A 20,316-nucleotide genomic window follows, 5' to 3' on the forward strand; every position below is an offset into this window, starting at 1 on the left:
ACAGAGTTCATTTGAAAGGATCTGGTTGGTGTTTGGAATGGCAGGTAACTCAGCCTGGAGATGACAAATGTCCCTCTGAGGTTGACCTTCAGATCTTTATGGGCAAAACACTGTTAGCTCCCAACAACCAATAATTTTGCTTTAGTCTAGTTTGTAGTAATTTGTGGATGAAGATGATCTGAGTAATGGAAGGGTTACCCAAACATACAGGAGAATAACATTATTGGTTGTGTGCAGGTTTTATTTCTTTATTCTTCCCATTATAGCTTTGTTTCATGTAGTCCGTCTTTAGCAAAAAGTTTCCAAACACATGAATGTTTGCTGGGCTCCAGGTCCTGCTAGGCTGCTCATCTGTGGAGCTGCTCCACGGTGGTCGCATCTCTGTAGGTAGGCAGGTATTGTGGAGAAAGCAGCAGGAGCTTTCCACTTAACACAAGACTGAATGGGTATTTGACCCGAGTCCTCCCTGCCTCGACCAGCATCACCTCCTCCAGACTCATCTCACTCTTGTCCTGGTCGTCTGAGGTTTGGATGAACAATCTTCAATGAAGGAAGAAAAGGCAGCCTATGCATTTTGGCTGGTGGCCCTCATCAGAGCAAATGAAGACCTGATGTATGACATCATGAAGTGTTGCCTTTTCTCCCTTCGCTGAATAATGTCTGGCATCAGTTATAGACAGAGCAACCAGCTAAGAACTTTTGAGAAGTGCGGTTGTCCTCCTATAGAGCGACGTACGTGGCTGGACTAAGAAAAAGAGTCGTGCAACACCTCTGGCCTGCCGCAGGCCACAAACCACTCTCTCTGGCCGTGGTCAAAGACAAAGCTCAAAGCAAAGTCTGAGACACGGAGGGGCCAGGAAAATAGGAGAGGCTCCCCGCTGGTGAGTGAGATCATACTGACGATAACTATCCTGGGACTCAGCCAGAATCCAGGCTTTGTCTCTGCACTCGTTTGATGAGGTGCATCCCGCAGCCCGGGTCACTGAACTTCCTGTAGAGGCTGTGCGGCTCCCAGATGGAGAGGGAGGAGGGGCGATGGCATAGCATGGCCAACTCATCCAACAGGAAGAGGTTCTTCCTGTTTGATGACTGACAAATACAGTGCCTGACGCAGCAGTATTATCATCCCAGTGTTTAGCACGGTGACAGTATTTCCTCTTCACCACACATTCAGTTGGATCTTTTCTCTAATGATATTGCTTACTTCTCTCTGTAGTGAAAATTGTGATTTTACAATATTGTGCAGCGGGCCTGGAGGACATGTCCCATACTCCATATTCCCACTGTCCCCTGCACTGTAGGCCAGTCACTGAATAGTGACCCCACAACTCATCCCAAGTGTTTTTTCTTTTCTTTTGTTTTGTTTTCTTTTTCCTTTTTTGAAGGCTTAGGAAAAGCATCAGATGCTGCGGAACCCATTTAACCCTTTGTAGCCTGAGCAAATTCACTAGAAACACATGGTTAAGGCCAACAGATTTGCCCAAAATGACCTCAAAATGTAGCAAGAAATTAGTAAAACATGAAATACCCAAACAATTACTATAATAACAGAATAATAAAAAACTATTTATAATTATTATGGGGTTATAGTCAGGTTCCTGGGTTTCAATAGGGTTAACATTACACATTAACAGTGACACAAACCTGCTGATTTATTTTTATGTAAATATCATCATCAACATTGATTGCAATAATTTCAATCAGTGTTGTTGCAGTTCCTATAAGTTATTAGCCAAGAAGTCTTAGATTACTTCATACACTTTTAATATTGCATATACAGATATAAGCCTAAAACACAGTTATGTACATGTGCACATAAAAACATGAGACCCTTCTCTTGATCATGCTTTGATTTGAGTCGATCCATGTCTGCCAGCATGGTTCCTCAAGCCCAGAAACTTCTGCTGAGATGAATCTGCTGGTCCCATCAACCACCAGAGCCTCTGTGTTACGTTTCCTCATGATGACTGGCTGTTTCTGTCATGTGAGCCTGGCAGCTGCACTCCACAAGGTGGTACTGTCCCCTTTCACAGAAACTCATTTTGAGGGGAAATACACAATACTCAACATGCAAATGCCCACTTACTGTCTTGAGGCCTTGATGATTATTATTTTTTTTTTAACCATGCACTATGGAAGGTCTAAATTTTAGATTCATGTCATGTGTTTAAGTGATGTAAAGCATAAACATCCTCAAATTCCTTGATCAGCAACATTAAAATCAAGCAACAGTAATGAGTGGAACTAAGTCACAGGAACTAGATGTAGAAAAAAATTCCTCTAGCTGTACAATCATAATGAATTCTGTGTAATCAGGTGTTTATTCTTGGATGTCATGGAAATACAGTACTTCCACTCAGAATAGACTTATCACCATTTTTTTCTGTCATAATAATTGATATATCATTTTTAATTGCTTGTTGCATTCTTATGATGCTCACTGACTGGTGCTCACAGTTTCCCTTCTCATTTATTTTCCACTCTGTCACTCCTAACAAACCGCTGGATTTGCATATTCAAATCTACAGTAAATTTTCACAGATTACTAGATTAGATTAGATTCTAAATTCAAATGACTGAATACTCACACAAAATAAAACAAAAACAAGGATTTGGACTTTTATTTGAATTGCAATCCTTTACAGAATTTGCAGCATAGTTGCAAACCAAACAGTGAGAGACAGACCAACCTTTGCAAAAACTCCTGTGTTTTCTGTTATTGCTATGCAGACAAATGATGCCTTGATTTCATGTTGCGTCAGAGTGACACCATATAGAAAAACAGCAACGGGAAAATGTCCACAAGAACCTCTCTGGCCTCACACATCACCTGCTTTTGCTTCTCCCTCCCGAGCATGGAGGCTACCCACAATATGAAAATATTAAAGCTGTTTGAAAAGAACAGCGCATTTATATGACTTGATGCTACATTTCATAACCAAAAGATAAAAATCAAAACTAAAATAACTCGCACGTGAAAGCACCCCCAACTACTGTACATGCTCTTTAATTTACAAATCATACATTTTTTTTCTTTTATGCAAAAACAAGATGTAATTCTTTAAATTATTTGCTGTACACAATTGGTTGAGACAATAAATTAAGAACAAAGAAACATCTTAACATCACATGGCTTTCTCCTCTTACTTTCTGTAGCCGCACACTCTCCATTCACATGGCTTTCTTCTTCTGGAGTTTCACTCTTAAAATGAATGAATAATTCATAATTATGAATAACTCATCTGCCGGACCAGGGAAACACGTTTGTTAACACCTTGTGTTGTGTCAGCATGTGTTGCGAGTTGCTGAAATTTACATACTCTTTTTAAAACAATGTATTTTGCCCATCACCTTGCCTGTGGTAGCAACGTTTGGTTTCCCCCCAACTGGTGTAGCGCTGCCTCTCGGTGTCAGCCGTTGCATAGCAACAGCAACACTTCAGAAAACAGACAGTGAACTGCATTTTACAATATTGATCATGGCTTGCAGACCAAGAAAACAGGACAAAATGAATTATCTTGCTGTGATCTTGATGTTTTTATAAAAGTTACTACACCAACCTAACCATTAAAGCTGCTTTTATACAACACTAACTTTAATGGTCCCATATTATTTAATTTTGTATTCAAATATACAACAACCCATAATAAGGATTACATTGTTTTGCCAGTAAATGTAGTTTAGTTAAATGCTGATTTAGTCTGATTGAATTTGAAGATCAAGTCCTCACAATTCTGGAACCTGATTGGTTGACAACAGTACATCCTGCCAATGAGCATACCTGACACCAGAAATTTCATTTGGGCAAATGGAGATGCCCTACTGTGGTATTATTATTATTATTATTATTATTATTTTCGTCTGAACAATGTCACCTTGTGCAGCTTTAAGAAACCGGACTCAAATGCCACCCAGAAGGGAATAATATTCAAGCCCTGTGAGTGAGTGTGTCCATCGTATGGCTTCAATCCCATTTAGACAGATTTGTAAGAAAGTGACACCACAGACGGGAAACAGTTTTAACTACTTCAAGCGGTGAAATATCTCTGAGAGGGATCAATCAGTGAGGCTGTGCTGAGAGTAGCCTTGGCATTGTACATAGCTGCTTTGAGAACAACGGTGTGTATTAAGCACAGGTCGACAAACTGTGATTATCAGGACCTCCTGATAGGATGTGACTTACAACGCATCAGAACAAACGAAACATTTCCATGGAGTTTGCAACTTGACATGTGAACATCAGTAGCTACTATTTGGCAGTCGGTACATCAGGAGACATCACTTCAATTTTGAAGAGGCACTCACAATAGCACAGTAAACCCAATCAATGAAACATGGTTCAATGCTGCATATATGTGCTAGATGCAGTTAACACCTGAGATACAGTGCATAATTCATTGCATGCTATTAACAGGGATGATCCGCTTGGTTTTAAAATGTAAGTTTACATCTGCGGGAGAATGGTATCAATAAATAAAAATCAACTGGAAGACTTTTTTTTTTTTTTGTCCAAAATATGATTATTTACAGCTACTCCAAATCCTTCATAACACAGACAACAAATCAACACACGTAAAAGGCGATGCCTGACTGCTGGACCAGAATCAAGAAGCTACTAGATGATTGTCAATAGTGCATTTTGTGCTATTGATGCTGCGACGGTTTTCTTTTCATATCCATGGTGATAAAACACATTGCTGTACTGTATGATGCCAAAACAGGGAAAAGGGTGTGTGTGACCATATTATGCGACTAGCATCGGGAAACTCCCCAACGAAGAGCCGGCGCTGATGCGGTTTTCCCTCATCCACTGGGAACGAAGGCGAGCAGGACAAAGGATGCCATTGCTTTTCAAAGATAAGCGACCCCCTCTGTGTTTTATTCAGGTCAGGAGCCTTGTGACTCGTGTTGAGGATGGAGTCAGCAACACGTGTGTGGGGTTTTTGAAGCATTGGGTTAGGGTCAGCACTGCTCTTACACAGCGCTGCAGTCTCATGAAACTTTGTGAAATGTGCACAAACTCTGAAACGCAGATTTTTAGGCAAGAATAACGTGACGGTAATGTTCCTCCACTATGAAAGGATTATGTTGCAAAGCTTGACTTGGACATCATTTTAACCTCTTGGCCATTTGAAAAGGTCGGCTGATTTTTGAAGGACCATACCAGTGACTGTGCATTTTTAGGGTAAGATCTACAAAATGTATATCTAGTCCTCTTTCATGGCAGCCGTTTTGACATGAAAAAGCAGGGTAAACACAGCTGTTACTAATCGAATTAAGGATCCGTTACATTTATTATGGCAGTCTCTCCAATGAGCATGACCAATGCCAGGGCCCTGGCTCTGTTAGACCTGAATGGAACAGAAACTTAACTAATTTCTTTGGTAACGCCTGTGTTTACATGCGAGTTCATGTCAAAATGATGAAATTTCCATTCATTCCACTACGATATGAAAATTAACTTTCAGAGACATCAAACTTTTTTCACACCAGTTTTCCATCACCATAATAAAGCCCCCCCCCCACATCAGTTTTCCTAAAAGCAGCAGCACAGTTGTGTTTTGACGATTTGAAATTTGGGCGGAGTGAAACGGTGTCACCACCAGAAAATAGTCCCCGGGGAAACATTTGCTTTACACAACCAGTTATCACTTCTGTGGTTTATGAATGGTGAAACTTTGTTAGTCGCAGAAACAGAACATTATCAGAGTGAGGGCATCCGTGCATGATTTGCATAATAGTTTAATGCGATGTAAAATGTGGGGAAACTGTAGTTAATAGGCCAAACATTTAAGATCACTGGTATGATCCTTTATGTTTTGAGAAGAGACATAACTTTGGTTGAGGTTAGGGAACTAAAGGAACTAAAGATAGGTTACAGCTTAAGAGAAAGTAAACTTGTTGTCACGAGTTGGGTACACACCTCCACACTTTACTTTTCCCCCTGCTGTTTCAATGTCAAACCGCTGCCAGAACTGTTTCAAGTCGTGTCTCTCCACCTAATCCTTTCCTGGTGGGAGAGACGTATTTCTAGCACTTTTCATGCACAGAGCACATTATTTACAATTTAAAACGCCACACTTTTTCCACAAAATTTCCTGAGACCTGGCTGAGCAAACCATATCGCTGGAACAGTCAAACTACAGCCAAGATCAAGGTATAAACTAGATTCCAGTCAAAGCACACCTAACAGCTAGCCACACTGCCCCAACCAATGCCCCACCTCCTTTGTTCTTGGTGCACTATACAATACTGTCAACAGCACACGTAATGAAAGACAGATCCAGAGAGATGCCCAGTCGTTCTCAAGGCTGGGATAAGGCTCTTCAACTCCAGGCAGAAGCTGCTTTAATGCCAGAATGTGTACATGAAGGCGACACACCCTTCAAAGCTCCAGTATGTGGGGGACACGAGGCCGAAACTGTCCCTGCAGTCTGCGGGAGTGCGGTGCGATCTGGTGGCGGGAGTCCGGGGGGGAGGGGGGCAGACGTCATTCCTGCAGCAGCGTCTCCCTCCAGTCAAAGGTGTGGTTCGGCCCGTGTGTGAGGGGGAGGATGGGAGGGTCCGCTAACTGCCACACCCCCGTGTCACCCTGCTCCTCACAGGAACAGAAACCCAGGTAGGGGATCTACACACAAAGACAGAGTTGTTTTTAGAAGGCAACAGGGGAAATGATACGCTCCTCATGGGGGACGTGATGCATACTGAATGAGAGACTGCTGAAGTTAGGGTCTGACCAATGCAGCTTTTTCAAAGGCTGATACTGACATTTACCATGGAAACTGATGACAGCTGATATTCACCATAATCAATGTCTTTTTTTTTTTTTTTTTTTTTTTTTTTGGACAACGAATGTTGTTTTTGGTACAATGTGAAATTGCAGGGGGTCCACCAAAGTGCTTCGACATTTTTTGCAAGTTGTTTCTAAATGGTCCTCACGTCAAGAAACCTTCTGTAATTTTATATAGTCTACTTTTAAATATATAATACAAACATACAAATTGCCATCATTTTAGAGGTAAAAGACAGTGACTGGCCAATGTCTGATTTTTAAAATAAATATAAAATATACTCGGACAATACACTCAGTTTCCACTTTATTAGGTCGATACGTTGTTTAAGTAAAACATTCTTTCGAGCAAAATGTGAGTGTGCGGGCTTTTTTCATCTTTTTTGATATGTTCCACTGAGACCGCACATCAATTATGTGATGTGCGTATATATCTACAAACTTTAAAAATTAAATTAACAAAGTATAACTCCAGAGTGAAGTAGCAGTAAACTAAACAGTTTTGTGCATTCTTTTACTGCTCCAAAATTAAATGAACAAAGTATGACGAGAGGCAGCAAACTACACTGTTTTACACATACCAAAGTGTGAAGCCTCAAAAACCCCTTGGTTGTTAGAGAGCATAGATGCACACACAAACCTCTCTGACCTGTGCTGCAAAGCCTGCAAACCCATTCGCCGGCCGCTAAGAAGCAGCAGAACAAAGAGCCATTATTTAAAGGGGAAGTTTAAACTGTCAGGAATCTATAAACACCGCAGAGGACAAACATCATGTCACTGCATGAACTTAAGTCTCAAGTTGTGAGCATGCACAACCAAATATGCCCTCAGTCACCTCACTCAAGCGAAGAGTGTGTGTGTGTGTGTGTGTGTGTGTGTGTGTGTCTGTGTTGCAAATGGGACGCAACACCAATTTCACATTTTTAGCAACACTTGACACCGTCAAATTCACACAATTCAGCAAAAACCCATTTCATGTGAGATGAGACCTTTTAAAGTTTGCATTGTTCATTTAATCTTTAGCTGCCCAATAAAATGACACACTAAAGTGAAAATGTCCGAAACATTGCTGATGGCTGAATCAAGTGAGAACCTTTTAGACTCAACTGGCAAACAAACAAACAAACAAAAAAATTAGAATAAGAATATTTTTTGATGTTTGACTTTAGATGGTTCTCATCATCAGCCTGAAACACTGACAGATTATGCATTCATGTTTTCTGTCGGCACAATCTAAATGGTTGTCACTTTTCGCAGGATGCACCTTTAATGTAAAAGGTTATATTTGTGAGTGGAAGCTCGCCTTAACATTTTTCATCTTGTGTGGGTTTTTGGGCGGAGGCAGCTCTGTTCTTGTGCATCCACCCAGTGCAATGGGCACAGATTCAGTTTGTGTTATTTAAACTTCAGTCACAAAGCTTTACGAAGTCAACATCCAGCAACCAGGGAGGAAGTGAAAGCAGAATAATTAGGGAACCAGAGGAAAATAATGATGGATGGATGGATGGATGGAGAGGTAGAAAGGAAGGGTGGGAGGATCAGATCAGAGGGAGCAGATAAAAAGAGATGCATCCAGCAGACCTTTCGGACGACTTGGATGAAGTCCTTGGAGCTCTGTGGGCTGCGGCCCTGCAGCTGGCGCGTGCAGGCCTCCAGGGAAGACGCGTGGGCCACAATCAGCACGTTGTTTCCTGTGGAGCGAGTGGAAACCAGAGCGGGACACACCGTCAGGACGGAGGCAAAGGCACATAAAAAGTGAAGGCACGCCTCCAGCAGCCGCTCCAGGAGCTCTCGGGCTCTGTCTTACCAGTGTTTTTGCAGTCTGACAGGATGTCTTTGGTCACTTGGTAGCTCCGGCTGATGTAGTTCTCGTAGGACTCGGACACTGTGAGCTTGCTGACTGGGATCAGAGGTCTACGCACAGAGAAACAGCCGTCAGACACCCGACAGGAGGTGTGGGGCTTTCTTACATTATTCACAACCTCTTTCAGTATTCTGTTGAAAAACTTTCTTGAAACCCTGAAGCCCTTGGGCGGGCTGAGGGAAACCGCACACTCCATCTCCCTTACTTTGGTTTATTTTAAAAAGTCACCACACTTTCTCCAGAAAATAGTTTGGACAGAGCCTTCTTCAGGGTTTCAAGACTCAAGATAAACACATGTATTTACAGGACTGAAGCATCCCATCCCATCACTTCAGTACATTATATTACATTATATTCACCTAAGTGACAGGAATCAGCTGCAGGGAAAGTTTATTTTCTTCAAATAAATGATATACAGAAACCTACAGTATGTATGTAGAATATGTAGAAAAATATATAGAAAAATACATTTAAAAAAAATGTATGGAAAAAAATATAGAGAAATATACACAGGAGAAACACAAACACAACACAACACATTTTAAAGCTTCACCTTGTTCCAAAGATTTTATTTCACCCTCTGAGCAAAATCAACTTTATTTCTTGTTATTTTTAATGTTATTTTTGACAGTGTCTCTGGTGAGTTTTCTTGTATTTTTTCTTTCTTTTCATTTCTTTTTTTGTGCTAAATTTCTGACCATTGTCTGGTGATTTTCTTGTAATTTCTTGAGTTGTGTTTTTCTTTTTCTAATTTTCTGTTCCTTTTTGGGGTATTTTTCTTGTATTTTCTTGTATTTTTATTTTCTTGTTATTTTTTGTAATTTTGTGGCAATATCCGGATCATTTTCATCCATTTTTCTTCTCAAAGTTATGTTAATCTTATGGTAATTTTCTTGTAATTTAATTTTAAATATGTAACATATTTGAAAGACATCAATGAATTTGCTCAGGTTGAAAGGGTTAATGCAGATACCTAGTTTTGGAATGAAACTCTTAACTTAATGCAATCCTATGGACAGATTATACAGAATGTGTTCGCTGCACAAGGGGCAGTGATCTGCTCGTATCACCTGTACGTTGTGTCCACACTGAAGTGGGCTGCAGCCAGCTCTGTGGGAGGTATCCATGCAGGCAGCGAGTTCCCAGAAACCCACTTGGTCCATTCAAAAAGCCCCGGCTCCACACGCACCTTCAGCTTGCCATCTTGCTGCATACCTGGGGGATTTGGGATGGAAGATGAAGGCTCTCTAAGATCAACAAACACCCTGTGGAAAATCTATTTGTACAACAATTTAACTGAATTCACTACAAATATACCAAATATGTGTAAAAACGCCTTCTCTAATGACAAGTTTCATTCTCAACACTATTTATGGGGTTCAGTGATATCAAAATGTTTTGCGTGGACTCTCGTTACCTTTGAGGATGTTCTGTGCAGTCTGGACACACCTCAGTGAGGGAGAGCAGTACACAAAGTCTATCACTGTGTTGCTCTCCAGCAGGGCCTCGCCTGAGAAAAGCACATATTGATACACACACAGTTTGAGAAAGAGCATGAACAAAACCACCGGGCCAATCCTCAGCCCTGCGGCGTGCTGTATGGTTTGGGTCGGCGCGGATGACATACCCACGACTTGCGCCTGTGTGGATCCCAACACGGTGATGGGAGCGTCCATGTTGTAGTCTCTCTGTCCCGCGGCCCACAGCGGCAAACTGGGAGGCATGTTCAGATTGGAGCGCACATATCTTCCTGCAAAAGCACACACACATTCCCAGATGTGAGAGCTTCTCTCACGGGATAACTACACTTTCAACACTGTCCACGTCTGATCTCATAGAGGGTCCTCTCTGATCCAGGGTCATGAATATATTTTTTATCAACATTTTCATTTCAGATGTCTGATCAGAGAAATTATTCTAGCGTGATGTGGCAGGATTTGACTTGGCAGAGTAATGAGTCCCGCCTCGCTCTGCTTTAAGGAGCTGCTAACCCACATAAAAACAATTTTTCAAGTCTGGATTTCAATGGAGAGGTTTAGTCTCCCATGGTGGCCTAAATGCTATTTTAGAGGCACTGAATCCCTACCATTTGTTATTATTTGAGGGCATGAGTACTGTCCAATTTAAAGAAGAATATAAGCAAAATATTAGCTATCTGGCCTTCAGTCCCTCACATCAGTTGAGCCCTACGCCGCAGTACACAAATCCTGTTTACAGTACTGTGTGTAGTACTTTTCTCGTCCTCCGTTTGACCGGCTTGTGTAACCTCTGTGAAGGACTCGTGATTGGCTGTGCTCACCTTTACTGTCTGAGCAGAGGGAGAGCCAATGTTTGCCAAAAACCACATCCATCCTCTCACCGTGCCGACACACAAACAGAGTTCGCTTGGGTTGCCGAGACTGCCCGCTGCTGATCCGCAGGACCTGGTGGAAATTCAAGGGGACAGGACATCATCAGCACTGCAGACTTCTCAGTTCACCTTGCAGCCAAAACCCTCCTCACCTGTGAGGTCGCATTACCACCAAACCCACAGGTAAATCACTGCATTTCCCACGAGCATCAGCTGAAAACTCATGTGCATGAAGAATAATTCGTTGATTCGTTGAAAACTTCGCATCAACTGCATGTGTATGCCAAGGTCAGAGTTCAGGTTTGTTGAATTCTGACTGTTTGACCTTTGAATTCTTGTTTTCTGTAGCTTCTGTTGAACATGCTACTACTTTTTTAGCCTGACTACCTACTGTAATGCTAACTACTTTCATAGCATCTTTAAAGTCACTTCCTGAAACACATTTTATAGATTTGTTTTTATATAACTGATTTTGAATTTGTCCAGTTAGAATCCTGTGTTCCCCATTTTTTATCTCTGATTTTTTAGAACACGTCTGAATGTGTTTCCTCTTTTTATGTCCTTGTACACATTACCATTTTGTTTTAATGATTTCCCTCAAATTACTTTATACAATCTGCTGTTATATAAATGCTACGTATATTAAGTCTATTGTAATTCTTTTTGTTGGAGCCCTCATTAAAATAGAATTACTGCCAATCTGCCAAACTACCAAATGATCTCACTAAAATATTCCACCACAGTTTTATTTTTTAAAGATACCTAATATGCATGTTGAAAATAAAACTTTAATGGAAGCATCAGTCATGAGCACACAGTACCTGCATTGGGTGGCATATGAGGCTGAGGGTGGGTGTGTCTCCAGGACTCGTGTTATCGGGGCGTCGGCTGTCCAGCAGTCCATCAAACATCCCTCTGTCCCTGCTGCTCTTGTTGGAGGGCCCGCAGCTGAAGAACGAATGGGATCTGTGATGGACGAGGAGACAAGAAATCACTTAAGCAGGACAAACTGGATTAGGTCTTTTTTATTAGAAACCCAGAGAGGGGTGTCCATTCTTTTATCTCTTCTAGACTGAACCTTTGCAGCTTGCTTTTCATTTCTGCACTGATCAAAAATGCAGCAGCTGACTGCAGAATCATAGTGTAAAACTCTGCATCATCTTGCACCTCAGGCTACTGCTGAAGTTTTGTGCATTTACAACAACCTTAGGGCCCCATGGGATTTTTGGTCAGGGACTTTGGTGCTGGGTAGAGCCAATACATAAAATGCTATGGTGCTTTTTTGGTTTTCCGTTAGGCAAATGTTTGGGATAGTATCTGGTACCAGATGCTATTATTGGAACCACCTTCATCGCGGTTCCAAGCCACATGAATGATGACAAGCAAACCTGCAGACCATTGATTTCTCAGAACAGTGAAACCCTGCCGGTCGCTGATTGACCTGGAAAAACCAAAGCGAGACTCATGAAACCAGTTGATAATCTATCCATATAAAATAATATTTTATTCAACAAATCTCTTAGTTACACTAATTATGTTCATGTGAAGCAGCCAATTCAAGCTGGTATTGTTGATTTTTTAAAAAAATAAAACACTCATGTGGGGTTCTTGTAAAGAAGGGAGAAAAAACTAGTCAACACACCAACAAGCAACCGGTGAGGCATTGTTGCGAGGAGGAACTATCTGCAATGGAAAACGAAATCCAGAAAAATAAGTGAAACCAAAAGTGAGTCACCATGGAGGCGAGTAGAGCAGATACTATGTGATGGAAAAGCACCATTGGTTGTTTCACACTCTAAACAACAACTAAACAGTGACTGTGACCTTTTGCTTATCTAAACCCTCAGGTTTGGCACGACCTTCCCAAAGTCCCCAAACATCCCAAAACTCTACACTTCATTTTGTTATTGGCAGACTAGAAATACCACACCATCAATGCTGGTTGCTTTATGACACAAAACAGGGTGAGGGTGCTGTGTTTTTAGCACAAACACAGCAACATCCTCTGTGGTAAGAAGGAGCAGGGTTTTAGGGGAAATGTCTAAATTCTGAGAAACAGTGACTCTAACACTGCTACTGGTGTGAGACCAGTCATCGCACCATGACTAATTTTTTCATAATTCTGACAGCAATATATTAATGTGGTCATTTAATTTTTTCCTTTTGTATAGAGGTTTTCACATTGGAGCTATGGATGTTTGGCTACAATTTGCAGATTTTTATCTGTAATAAATGCCACCTTTGGATCCATTGTGTGGATGCTCTGCTCACCCATGGAAGACCCAGGTGTCGGATTCGTCGGCCCGGGTGACATAGTTCTCAGGCAGCAGGCCAGACAGCCCGGTGGCCAGGGAGGTCCCATACACCCAACCTTCACTGGCACTACTCTGGTCGACTGGAGACATGAAGACAAAGTCGCCAGGAACGAGCTCCAACTCATCCTCATTCTGTGGCATGTAAGGGTACATCACCCGCAGGGTCTGGAGACAAGAAGGTCAGGAAGAGAGAGGATTTTGTGATACGGTAATATTGTAATAATCAATAGTAAGGTACAGTGTATTCTTGTTTAGTAAAAATTAAGAATGGGAGTTATGACATCACGACTGGGACCATGGTTTTAAGGAATACTCCAGTGTTTTGGCCAAAATACCCTTTTTCCTATATCCAGTGGTTCGGTTCCTATGGGTAGCATTTTGTGTTAGCTTAGCATAAAGACTTAAAATCTATAGGAGTCGTTAGCCTAGCTCTGTTAAAGTGAAAAAGTAAACCTTACTGCAACTCCAAAGCTTATTTACACAGTGTGTATGTGTTTGATTGTATGCATTTGAAATAGATTTCAAGCCTTTATGCTAAGCTGACACAAAATGCTGCCCATAGGAACCGAAATATTGGAAAAGAAAATGGTATCAAACATCTTGTCTCAGTTTGGGTAAGTTGGAAAAAGGGGATTTTAGATATTTTGAGTATTCCTTCAAGGTCAAAAAAGGAAAATTGCACTGCAGGTTGAATTGATATGTCAGCAATGCTGGACTTGGTTGTAGCAGTCAAGTGTTGTCCGACTCTGATATGATTAATTTAAAGCACTTTATTTGATTACATATTGACTTTAACCATGAAAAAACAGGAACTTCTTGCCTCTTGGGGGTGATTTTGGCATGAAAAAGGTCAAATTTAAAGATACTGACCACGAACACAAAAGCTATGCCAGCAGTGCGACAAAATCCACATCCATCAGCAACAGTGGCCTTCAGAAATCCACAATAGTTCAACCCTAATTCCCATTTTTTATAATACTTTCATTTTATCACCTGTGAAATAAATCAGAACACCCATCGCTGGAATGAGTAACTACCTCATGGTTGGCAAAGCGAATGTCCCGAGAGAAGAGGACAGCCAGCCAGTCGCAGCCGAGCTTCACTTCGATCCCTTTGGCCAGTTTCTCCAGAGAGGGGAGGTGATCAGTGGGGAAGTGGTAGGCCAGAGTTACATGCAGCTGTTTCTTGTGAGGCTCCACATGGACTTCTGGAGGAAACAGGAGGACAAGGAGCGTTGAAAGCTGGAAGGCCATCAGTAAATCTATATCTAAGTCTAAATATATTTTCGATCTCACATCAGTGTAAAATTCAAGTACGAATTATTAGTATGATTTCAAGCATTTGTTATGTGTCTGTTTACCCCTCAAGAGCCAACTTCAGTTCAGTCAGGGTAAGCATTAGCAGACTAAGACAACTATTTTCTCGATAGAAATGATAAAGGCAGCTGAAACGTGGGAGGCAGACACCTGAGATCACATTCAAACAAACTGATTTATGCCATCGGCGACAATGCATCGTGGGAAAATGTGGAATCTGCAGTTGGTTACCATCTGTGTGGAACTATACTGACCAGGATCTCAAACTACCACTCAAACTGATCTGCTATGCCATCAGCATTTTCCTATTGTATTGTGATGACATGGTCTAATACATGTTCACCTCACCATGAAGCAAAACAATACTAAAATAACATTGCAGAAAACTAACACCACAGCTCTAATCTGCCTTGCAGGATTTGGTACAAGCTGTGTCAAATACCTTTGGCAGTCTCATTTCCCCTGTGTTAAAAAAAAGTCACAGTGACAAGCTGAGTGAGCGCTTTAATAATCCAACATGACCACCATCACACAGATCATTTAGCTGCGGAAAACACGGCGAGAGTGCATGGTAAATATGATCTAATTGATGCTGACATAGCTGCAGGTGAGAGTTATTTTGGATCTAGAGCTATATGAACTTTAGTTAATGACAATCATAAGGCAAATACACACCAATATAAACAAAAACATCCATTCTGTTTTCACAAATTCTGGATTTAAACTTTGTCTTCCTTATAAAACCTTGGCTTCATTTTAATATAAACTATAAACTCTTCCACGTGTGGTCACATTTCCAAAATCTTCATATTCCTTAAAGCACCTTAAAAGTTAAATATTGATATACACTGTACATTTCACTTGACATGAGAGGACATAACCACAGATTCTGCTGGGAGTAGTAATAATCTCACTGACTGAGTTAAATCTCAGTGGGCAGAGGGAAACAAACAGTTTTTTTCCTGGTTCAGTAACATCAAACTGATGCCCAGTGAAAAAGGCAGGGGGTAATAAAGAAGGCAGCTAATATTATGAAACCTCACTTTCTTGGTACTGAGTGAAAAAATGTCATCTATGGTATCAGATAGTTAGTTAGTTAGCCTCACTAACCACTAACCAGCCATACTAGCTACAGCTATCTAGTTAGGTCTCTTGTTGAGCTTCAAAGGTCATGAACCCCATTGTCATGACTGAATGCAAAAAAGTCGTTTTTATTCATTGTTTTTTTTTTTTGTTTTTTTTTTTAAATATTTTGGTTAGAGTTCAGTCTTGGCATTCAGACCTGACTGTAAGCCAACATGAAAACCTGGGCCTCTTTGACTTCCCTCACTGAGGTTGACCTCAACCAGTTAGATTATTTCTGCCTGCAGAGCAGCTCCGCACTATGCTAAATGTTGTCTTTTTTATGGTATTATTGCTTTATCGGGTAGTCACAGTGAAGACACACAAAAAAGATTGAAGATTGGGGAATGATTTGCAATAACAGTCCTTGGCAACCCGGGCCACATCATCTGTCTTCACCCCTTGTGGCTCTTACCTGCCTTCCTGGCAGCGTCTGAGGCAAAGTCTGCTGCAAACTGCTTGAGGACGTCAGCGATCTGCTCCTCCACAAAGAGACCGATGAAGTTGGAAGACGTGTAGAGCTCCAGGGGGAGGGGGCTGGGAAATCGGCCCCTCCACTGGGCTACAGTGGACTGGAGGGCTTCACACAGGGCCTCCACTTTCTGGTCTGCACACTGTGGAGAAGGGAGGCGAGCACAGTCACACACAGGGAAACAGAAGCTGACAGACATTTATAATGTGGATCTAAATTTATGAATTCATTTTATGTGTTGTTTATATGTTAAATTACATGGAGGCTTTACCCTGTGTCTATAAAGCAGCTAAAACAGTGAAGGGAAGGTCACTTTGAAAACTAACAATCTGGAGCAAATGAATTTTTTAGCATCCTTGCACTTATTATTTATTCATTTAATTGTTCAAAAGTGTCCCCTACTACTGAATAGGCATGGCCATCACGCATTAAAGAGCTGCCAACCCATGAATTTCAATACTCTGGGTTTCTATGGTGACTGAATGATACTTTTCGCCCCCAACAAGAACACAATTTTGTGAGAAACACTGAATTCATAAAATATCAGCTCTCAGTACATTCAGTGAAAAAAACATATCTGTATTGTGGTATTGTGGTGACCTTGAACAAAAAGCACCCCAAAAATATTTTTCACTTCTCCAACTCACCATAAAGAACTGACAGAGGGTGATGTGGGGGAAAATGTTGTGGGCTTTGTTTTTGCCACAAGTGACCCGACTCTGTTGCCAAAAGTGGGAGAGCTGGTTCTGTAGCGGCCCGCTGGGTCGCAGGTACAGGACAAACTCCCTGGGCAGCGGGTCGTCCAGGAACGGGTCGTCCACGTGGGAGAACAGCCTGAGGGCGGCAAGCAGATGAAAACGGAGGGGATGAACTTAAGCAGGAGGAAAGCTGAGGTCTAGATCCACTACGACTGCACTGAGAGGGCAGTCTGCAAATTTTTTTGGCAACTGATCTGAGAATCTAGGGCTAGAAATCCTCTTCCTTGCTGGATGATTTATTGATGACGATGCTGCATCTTGAACGATAGCAGCAACAGTGAAAAGACAAACTCTGTGGTCTTTACCCCTCCTCGACCAGGATCTCACAGAAGCTGGTGCTGGAAACTGTTGATGAATTATGTCTACTATTGATTTTCATGTCTGTGCCTGCAAGTAAATATTATAAAGGCAAAATAATGAGATTTACATCTAATTTACATGTGCATGACCACAAAAGCTTTATTATTTCTATATTGCTTCTGCTCATTGCTGACAGTCGGTGCATAGCCTGGCTCTCTGAGGTCATTTGATGATATTGCAAAAAAAAAAAAAAAAAAAAAATGGAATCTGGGTCTCAATACTTTGTGAGTCATTTCATCAAAGTTTTTTGTAACAGAAAATAGTCTTGCCGAGTTCAGAATTTATGCATGAAGTGTTTAATATTAAGCAGTCCTGTGATCTGGTACCATAATTAGGGGATTTAAAAGTTTCAAAAGTACAGCCTCATGGATAAATATAAAGTGACACATTTTCCCTCTTTCTGTCAAAGAAACCAGACATAATTTTAATATAAATTGCAAAGGTGAGAGTGAAATCCTGTGATAAAACATCAGGCACTGTGGCTTCAAAATATGCAAAATATACAAACACAAATGTCTCCATAATAGAATATACACTACTCATTGCATGATGGGCTTTTTATTATGAAACAAGAAGCATGCTTTGTTTCTGCACCAACAGATCCTACTTTTATCCTCAGATACTGTGGTGTTCCAAAAGAGCAGACACATTAAAAAACACACAGCTGTGATTCAGTTCAAGGCCCACTGACCTGCAAATTTTAGGGACTCCCTTCTCTACAGCAGAGGGCAGTGTCCCATATTTCGATGTCGCTGACTTGTAATGTTCATGTGTACATGTGTGCATGCATGTTTTTGTTGTTTGAACTTACCAGTCACATGCTGCTTGCACACTCCGGCCTCCCGTTGATACGAGCGCTTTCAGCCTGTAAAGGCAAAGAAAACAGACAGAAAAAGTTACAGCCATGTGTATCTTTGCATATTATCTTCAATAAAATGCAGAGTTTTCATCTCCAGGTTACCAGGTTTACAAGGTGCATCACATGTGCTAATACCATGTTTGATGAAACTAGGTGAAAGACAAGATCATTAATTTAGCCAGGAGGTGGGTGCGCTGCGTCTACCGCTGAGTTTCACTTCTCTATCCAAACTGGTTAAGCAGCACAGTGAGACGGAGCGTCTTCCCCGCACACAGTTTGTTATCCTCAGGAGTTTTCTAGGAATGGATAGATTAAAAAGAAAGAAAGAACACCTATGTGCAGACTCATGCTCAGTCACAGATGTGCCCTACTGCTGAGAAAATATATCTTAAAGTAAGAGGCTTCAAAAAAAGGAGAGAGAAATATAGCAGAGTGCACGCTGAACACAAAAACCACTGAGTTGGGATGTCACTACAAAACAGAAAAACTAAAAATTCTCCAGCTGATTTCCACAGTCATTCAGAATAGTCTCGGTGATATTTTAGTGACTGCAGTGGAAATTTAACCCTCCTGTTAACCTTCAAAATTTACTTACATTTCTTATCAATTAGGGTAAATTTGACCCCAGCGACTGAAACCTCTAGAAAAAGCCTGGCTTTTGTCGGCTATCGCATCGCACACGGCTAATGCATCAAATCCATTTAACACAACTTTGTGGAGGTTACATTAACTCAAAATTTATCAAATGATTTATTTTAGCAAATCCACAATATAATCAAACTATTACCACTTATCAAATGATGATGGCGGTAGGTAATGTAAAGTATATTTAGAGGGGGGTCTTGCTTTATATTAGCCTGGATGCTCACATTACTAGCTTGTTGGCTCTAGCTATTGGCAAAAACAAGAAAAAGGATATTAAAAAGGCGTTCTTGTTTGTTTTAAATCACAAATTTAAGAATAAATATTGACGTTTCAACCGATTATGTTTGGATACTCTGCGCAACACAGCACATAACCTGATTAACACATTTTCAAATTGCTTTGTGATGTTAGCTGCATGCTTCATTTCATGGTTTTAGTTGGAATTTTTTATTTATTTATTTATTTTAGTTATAAAAACCTACTTTGAAGTCTTTGTATTTTCCATTTTTCACTTTACAGAATGTATGACTATTATTTTTTTTCACACTTAGACTTTCAGGACGTTTTAAATGGGCAACGCAAATGTGTACTTTTACTTAAGTCCGTAGTTTTTGCGCCAGTAATTTCTACTTCATTTCCACTTCATCAGAGCCTCAGTACTTCTTCCACTTGATGAGAATATTAAGGCACTTTTTCCACTTCTGAATTTAGCAGCAAATGAGTTCATATTTATGTCATGCCAGGAACTATGGAATCAGCAGATTTATCCAGTCACTATAGTGCATGACGTGGAAAGCCAAACCCAGTTTATTCTGTGACATAAGATCTGACCACAAGTACAAATAATACAAGCCATCACCGACTGGGGAATAAACAATAGATCCTGACTCACACGACGTGTGTCAGTTTCGAAAAAAGCTCCTTCGGGCTGGCGCAGAGGATGATAAATTTATGCGTAGGAGGCAGTTTCAATCAATCCTAAGAAGTTCAAGTGAATACGAGTGTGAATAAATCACCAGGGGATGACTCTTCTTCACCATATCAAATGACTTCCACTGACACAGAGTGAAAAAGTGACTCATCCGAGGCAAGGTTCACTTTGGTGGTCGGCATGTCCTCGCTTGGCTGAGTGCATATTCTCACTGTGCATGTAAACATACCGGCTGCTGCTATCTATTTACTATCTGACAGGAAAATCACTTAGGGTCATGTAGAATTGGGTCAGTTCAGAAGGTACACCATCTGAAGGTGCACAAATGTTCCCAATCATTTATCAGCAGAGCAATCAGTAAAGGAAATTACTGCAGATGTAAGTAAATGCGTGTCCTTTTTTTTGAACGATATTATAATTCATATCCTTAACTGATCTCTGCCTGATCTGGCCCATAAAAGCGTTTGATAGATCAGCTTCAAACTGATATCAAAGACTTTTTTTAGGGTCATGACTTCACAGAATAATGGAGAT

The 20,316-nt window shown here is 41.0% G+C and overlaps 1 protein-coding gene across 1 annotated transcript in view; it reads right to left on the reverse strand.

Annotated features, from left to right (window-relative positions):
• Nucleotides 1-2,594: 2,594 nt before the first annotated feature.
• ubash3bb (ubiquitin associated and SH3 domain containing Bb) overlaps nt 2,595-20,316 on the reverse strand; it is a 52,036-nt gene continuing 34,314 nt past the window's right edge. The window contains exons 2-14 of the mRNA XM_030067698.1: nt 18,159-18,212; nt 16,877-17,063; nt 16,173-16,371; nt 14,357-14,526; nt 13,276-13,484; nt 11,826-11,970; nt 10,954-11,077; nt 10,282-10,404; nt 10,072-10,164; nt 9,725-9,869; nt 8,598-8,704; nt 8,372-8,481; nt 2,595-6,628 (exon numbers count right to left, since the gene is read on the reverse strand). Of these exons, the coding sequence (XP_029923558.1) occupies nt 6,491-6,628; nt 8,372-8,481; nt 8,598-8,704; nt 9,725-9,869; nt 10,072-10,164; nt 10,282-10,404; nt 10,954-11,077; nt 11,826-11,970; nt 13,276-13,484; nt 14,357-14,526; nt 16,173-16,371; nt 16,877-17,063; nt 18,159-18,212 (1,804 nt within the window). The 3' untranslated portion in view covers nt 2,595-6,490. The remainder of the gene's footprint in view (nt 6,629-8,371; nt 8,482-8,597; nt 8,705-9,724; nt 9,870-10,071; nt 10,165-10,281; nt 10,405-10,953; nt 11,078-11,825; nt 11,971-13,275; nt 13,485-14,356; nt 14,527-16,172; nt 16,372-16,876; nt 17,064-18,158; nt 18,213-20,316) is intronic.

Source organism: Myripristis murdjan, chromosome 13 (genome assembly GCF_902150065.1).
Source record: "Myripristis murdjan chromosome 13, fMyrMur1.1, whole genome shotgun sequence".
In the NCBI taxonomy this organism is placed as follows: Eukaryota; Metazoa; Chordata; class Actinopteri; order Holocentriformes; family Holocentridae; genus Myripristis; species Myripristis murdjan.